Genomic DNA, 5853 nt, shown 5'->3' with positions numbered 1-5853 from the left:
CCAGGCACTGGTGGAATCAACTACCCCAGCATGCATATCCAGCTCTCGAGGGCAAGTGATAGAATTTCTGCAGTTTTTCTTCGAACCATAACTAATGTAGTAGGATCTCGAAATTCAACTTACAAGGCCAAAGTTACAACACCCAAGGGTCTTTCCGTGAAGGTCATCCCAGATATGTCGAAGTTTAGTCGGCTGCACAAAAACTGTCGTTTAAGGTTGTGCTGAAGGGGCCTCCAATGCCGAAGGATAAATATATGGAATCTGCATCACTTGAATGGAATGACTCTAAACACACTGTCGGAAGTCCGATACTTGTCTTTAAGCCAATGTATTGAACCGAATCCCGTAGTGGACACATCGTATAATCTAGGAATTTGAGTTCAGGAGTTTTTGGATTAAAAAGAAATAGATTCATGAGTTTATTTGGCGACAAAAAATAAAGGTTCAATAGTTTTCCTCTTTTTGCCTTGTGTATATTTTTGCTTTAGCTTAACGAAAAAGAATTTAGCAGCACGAATGATCAATCCATTCATTATTTCACACTCCCTTCGTAATTAAGTTGTAGGATCAAACACTGCCTCAACTCAAGCCATAAACGATTATGAGCAATACCACCGACATTATTTCATGTCATTCACCCTAGGGGACGGCCAAATTTTGAGCCTAATAAACAACCTGCAGATATCCATGCTCTGAAATGTAATAGGATCCACACACAGTATAAAAGCCGTTGTCCGCAAGCACCGAAAAACCTAGTTAACGGCATTTTGAGCTCAACATTATTAAATATCTCCACTTCCGCTGAAAGATATCTCAGTTCTCAAGTAAGGATAAAACGGTACATAGACCTAAATTTCTCTCCTCCTGTCCTTACAAGACATAACACAATTTCTGAGGTTTACTGATCAGAAATTGAAATTTAAAGAATCCGGAACATAATAGCTATCAATAAAAAATTTGGTCAGTTTCACCATTCAAGAAACCAACTTCCCTATGCCCCTCTCTCCTCCGCGGGAGGAAAAAAAAATCCTTGTATGAGTAAAAAAGAAACAAGCAAGATTGTTGGCAAAAAAAATTAAACCTTCAACTAAGTCAGCGCTATACATGATTTGGAGTTCAGTTCTTTTCCTTCAAAGGTCCTCAATGGAAATAGTTAACCTGTGTCGCGGAACTTGCTCCCTTTGAACTTTGAATATTGCATATTAAGAAGTCAACAGTGCATCCGGGACTGGCGGTTATGGATGCTTTTCTGCTTCGTTAGCTCCTTTCTCCTCTTTCTTGCTTCTGCAGCAGCAACTGCATCCACTAGATTTTTCTCCTGGCAAATGAACTTTTCTTGTTTCTTTTCCAGTGAAGAAGTTGAAATATAAGCTATTGAAGATACTTTATTGTTAGGAGCAGAAAGTAATTGAAAATCATGTTCTTGTTTGACAGCAGAAGCATGACCATTACAACCGAGTGCAGGTCCATGATATTTTTCTATAATGTAACATCCTGTTTTCTTCTCACCTCCATCCAAAGATGATCTTGGAGTGGCACAACCAGGGTTATTAATAGGTATGGCCTCTGTCCAGCCACAAGCTTCTGTTTTAAGTTTGATAGGTAAAGCTGCTTGATAATCCACATTTGCCAGTGTATTCAAAGATGAACTAGAACTACAAGGTTTACATAGAGAAAGATTATCTTGTTCATCTTTCAGGCTATTGGAAGGAGATGATTGTCCATTTCCAAACTGTGGAAGAGGGAATAACCAAGGACACGGAAACATGTAAAATGGATTTTGAGTTCGATTATCATTTATAAGGTTATTTTGCTTGTGACGTGATTCAGACTCAGAAGAACATGGAACATTAGCATTAGGTGGAATGGCGATGGAATTAAATGATGTATTTTGTAGATGAACTGGATTAGAAGACTGAAGGATGGAAGGCCAAAATATTTGTGAAACTGGAAAATGGTTATAAAGGAACCATGGACCATTACCGGATGAAGGTGTTATCTCAGCCACAGATGACACAGGCTCAACAGGAGTTTTCTCCACTTCAGTGTTTATTGACTTGGCTATCTGCAAATGGAAGATAATGTTGATTTACCTGTATTGATATACTTTCTTTGCAAACAAAAGTTATATTATGCTTACAGATTTCTACCACAGCAAAACATCTTACCTGTGTCTTCAAGTTCTTATTTGTAGTCTCCAAAGACTCATACTCTTTCAAAGCCAATTCTTTCTCCTTTTTGTCAGAAATGCCACAAAATGAGATAGCGTGAATGATCAGGTAAACATCAAACGGGATTAAATAAATTGAGAAATTATAAATATCTTAAATAGATGTTTCATACAAATAAGTGCAACAAAATAAAGAGGAAGTGGAAAAGGAAAATGTTAATAAGATATCAAATAAGAGATAGTACCATACCCTCTTTAGGTTTTCATTCTCTGCCACCAAAGTGGCAGCTTTTCTAGTTAACTCCTCACACAGAGCCTGAAACATTTTTATATATACAGACATAAAAAGGGGAAACTTCTAAAAAATTCAATGAGAGATCAATCAACCAGAACAAATAGACAGCTAAAAAAGAATCAAAGTTTTTTTTTTATATAATAGTTCTTTTTAAATATCAGGTTTATTTTAAATTTATCATTCACATAAGTAATATGGGATTGAAATCTGCAATAACCTTTACTTATAATTCATAATTTAACTATAGATTCAAGAGCCTTTTGGTCGAGCTAAAAATATGTTGCTATACAGAATAATATAGAAATGGAACTCCTAATCTGAAAGTTTTGCTTCAAAAATCTTGCCAATAAAAATGATAGATTTCATATTTTATTGGCATAACATGTATTGCCAATTAATATTATTAATTCAAACTAAAAAGTTAGCAGAATGTGAATGAGAAGTCTAAAGGAGAAAGAAAGAAACAGAACACAGGACAGGATAAAAAAATAGTATCGTAAAGTGCAAAGGAATAGAGGTCAACAAAATTTCCGTTCTGCCTGCCTAACTCTCAAGACAATCAAAATAGGGCTTGTTATAGTTATCATGCACTATGAAAAACATGCTTAATCCTCTATCCTGCCACAGCGTGCTATTGACTATTTGTCAACTTCTGTATTTTGGGACACGAAGGAGGAGTCAAGTTGTTTATAACCAAATTTTTGTTCTGACTGCCTAGCTGTTAATACAATCAAAATAGGCTTATAGTTATGATGCACTATGAAAAACATGCTTAACCATGTTAGTTTTGGGTAGAAAACCACATGCAACTTGGCTGCGACAGATCTAGAAATTTTATGTTGTGAGGGCAATACTCTGATTATGGAATATTTTTTATACTATTTCAATTTATGAAGACAATTTATAATTACACATGCATATTGTATTAAGAAAATTAAAAAGTATGTGGGGGCAATAGATTCATCCCTGCATCTTCTCTGATTAGATGTTTTAAGAAATTTAAATTCCAATCTTTCTGTCTTGTGAGAAGTTGGGACTTATAAAAACAATCATATCATGGCTAGTGCCACAACAGGGACTGGGACTATGCTACAAGTTTGAAGGACATTAAAAGATGTGCTGTTCTATGATCATGGTACATTCATTGCTACAAGAACAGTTTAGATTGCCATCCAATTACTAAGTACAGTGTGAATAAGCCATGTCCAATGAACAACTGTATCAGGGAGGGAATGAATAATAAATAAGTTAATCTGAAGATCTCTAAAGTGGAAATGATGATTAAAAGGCACAAACTATAAATTTGATAGACATTCAAACCATGTGGTCTATTGAAAAAAATGAGGTCAACACTGGCATTTCTGCAAAACACATCAAGCATGTGCTAGGTGTGTGCTTGGTTTAGATTTGGGACATAAGTAAATCTAACAATAGTATTTTGATTTGCCTATGTAAATACCTGCCTACGGCGAATTGTCTGTCTAGCTGACTCTCTATTTGCCAATATCCTGCGTATCCTCCTTGCTTCTTTTTCTTCCTAAACAGAAAGCCCAGTAAATTACAAGTATCAACTAAACCCAGAATGTGCAGTAGAAAAAAATTCACGTTCTTATTATCTTATACCTCGGTTAAATTTCGCCTTGACTTGGTGGTTCGAACTAAAGAGTAACTTGTGTTAGGTAATACATCAGCATCCTGCTCGACCTTCATGTGCCTCGAGCAGTCATCCTGCTGAAACATTTCTGTTTCTACAGATGTAGTGGATATTTTTTCATCTGGCTGCTGACCTGCAATAGCTTGGCCCTGCCATAAATTAAACCATTTCTAAATTCCTGCATAAAATGTTACAACTTGGTAATACTCTCTTAGTTATTGGATGTGAGCTTTATTGAATTGATTTATCCATTTTTATACCAAGGAAAAGAAAATCGACCATGTTAATCTCCAGAAAATGCAGGGACATAGATGTTAAATGTTAATCAATATTATGCAAAGTGAGGAAACCAAAAGAAAGTGAAGAAAATATACTTAGGCATGGATGTCACATTAACAAAGTCTCACACTATGTATTCTGAATATTACCCAATTATAGAAAATGGAAATAAATTCAAGCAACCAATATTAGACATGTTATTAGCTTGTTTTACTCATAGGCACTAGCTTTACCATACAATTTGTTAGTGCAGGCATGTGCATAAATTTTACCGTAGGAATATCCCTTTAGCAGAGTACCAAAAATAGCTGTATATGATGTACTGTGGATTTGGTTCTCCTAAAGCATGCAAAGATAAAGTAATCTAAGATTCTAAGTCCACTGTTATGTATGGAAAAGAAAATCAACTGTTGATATTCCAACACATCTATAATTTGTTTTATCAAATTACTTACTTTTCTCTTTAAAGTAAAAAGTAATCGACCATTGATTATTTCATTAGATTACTTCCTTTACTCTATAGTAATTTGCTAATTTTAGAGGAGGCATATCCATGTTATAAATATTTTCTTTCGATGCTAACAAAACCAATGAACATAACCAGTAATGACAAAAGAATGCGGGACTATGTCTCTCTATTTCTTAAAAAAAAAAAAAAAAGATACAAAAATGCAACCCAGACAATGGATGAGTCTTAAATAGAAAAACACTGGTCCCTACTGCAAAGCTGTGGCTCAAAACTGCGGAAGAATTGTTATTATTTTGTTTACGGTTCGGTCAATTTTGGAAAACCTGTCTTACATAATCCGATGCCGTATGTCTACGTTGAAATTGAAATAGTTATCTTATCTGAGTCGCTTCTTCCGCACCAATATAAAAAAAATAAAAAATATATATCCACATACTTTTGGACTCGTGTTTGTGATTGCATAAAAATACATAGCATAATTCAATAGTATCAGTGTGTGTAACTATTTGTGATAGCGAGCGAGGTCATGCGTGTTGAAATTGGGTTGAAATGATGCGAATAAATAAATGAAAGAAGAAGAGTGAGGGAAAACGAACCCCAGGCCCAAGAGAGAGATCCGAGTGAAGAAGAGTCGGCGACTCGCGCATGACTCGGGTTGTGTCTTGTTTGGTGCACCATTTATCGGAGGAGTGAGTGTTGCAGTTTGCCAACTGCGCCAGAGTCTCCGCCGCCTCAATCTCCTCGGAGTCGACGAGCCGATCCAAACGGAGGCACGAGGAAGAGGAGTAAGAAGAAGATGAAGAAGGAGAAAAGGTGGAAGCAGAGCGCTTGTCCGATTCCGCATCCATCATGGTGACGTTGTTGATGGCGTTGCAACAGAGAGAGAGAGAGAATATTAGTGTAGTTGTTCAAGTAACGGTGGGAAGAGCGAAGAAGCGAAGAGAAGAGAGAAAAGGAGAGGGTATGAGATCACTGAGTGGTGAGCA

General features: G+C 36.2%; 1 protein-coding gene across 2 annotated transcripts; it reads right to left on the bottom strand.

The window, feature by feature from the left end:
- Window positions 1-765: 765 nt before the first annotated feature.
- LOC114398390 lies at window positions 766-5853 on the bottom strand. Of its 2 annotated transcripts, none has more exons than XM_028360576.1 (6): window positions 5464-5853; window positions 4089-4268; window positions 3925-4002; window positions 2421-2486; window positions 2169-2234; window positions 766-2065 (listed from the first exon to the last, which is right to left on the bottom strand). In XM_028360576.1, the coding sequence occupies exons 1-6, from the start codon at window positions 5716-5718 to the stop codon at window positions 1211-1213; spliced, it is 1500 nt and encodes a 499-aa protein (XP_028216377.1). In that variant the 5' UTR covers window positions 5719-5853; the 3' UTR covers window positions 766-1210. The 2 variants fall into 2 exon arrangements, with proteins under 2 accessions (XP_028216377.1, XP_028216378.1); XM_028360577.1 differs by having other exon boundaries at window positions 4089-4252; window positions 5464-5681.

This window comes from Glycine soja, chromosome 19 (genome assembly GCF_004193775.1).
Source record: "Glycine soja cultivar W05 chromosome 19, ASM419377v2, whole genome shotgun sequence".
In the NCBI taxonomy this organism is placed as follows: Eukaryota; Viridiplantae; Streptophyta; class Magnoliopsida; order Fabales; family Fabaceae; genus Glycine; species Glycine soja.
This window is presented reverse-complemented; position numbering and strand designations above follow the sequence as displayed.

Excerpts from the sequence above, each read along its gene's own strand:
- LOC114398390 (XM_028360576.1), bottom strand. The coding sequence starts at position 5,718 with ATGATGGATGCGGAATCGGACAAGCGCTCTGCTTCCACCTTTTCTCCT. Across the intron at positions 4,003-4,088 it reads CAAGGCGAAATTTAACCGAG|GAAGAAAAAGAAGCAAGGAG; the intron begins GTATAAGATAAT and ends CTTTCTGTTTAG. Across the intron at positions 2,066-2,168 it reads ATAAGAACTTGAAGACACAG|ATAGCCAAGTCAATAAACAC; the intron begins GTAAGATGTTTT and ends TTCCATTTGCAG.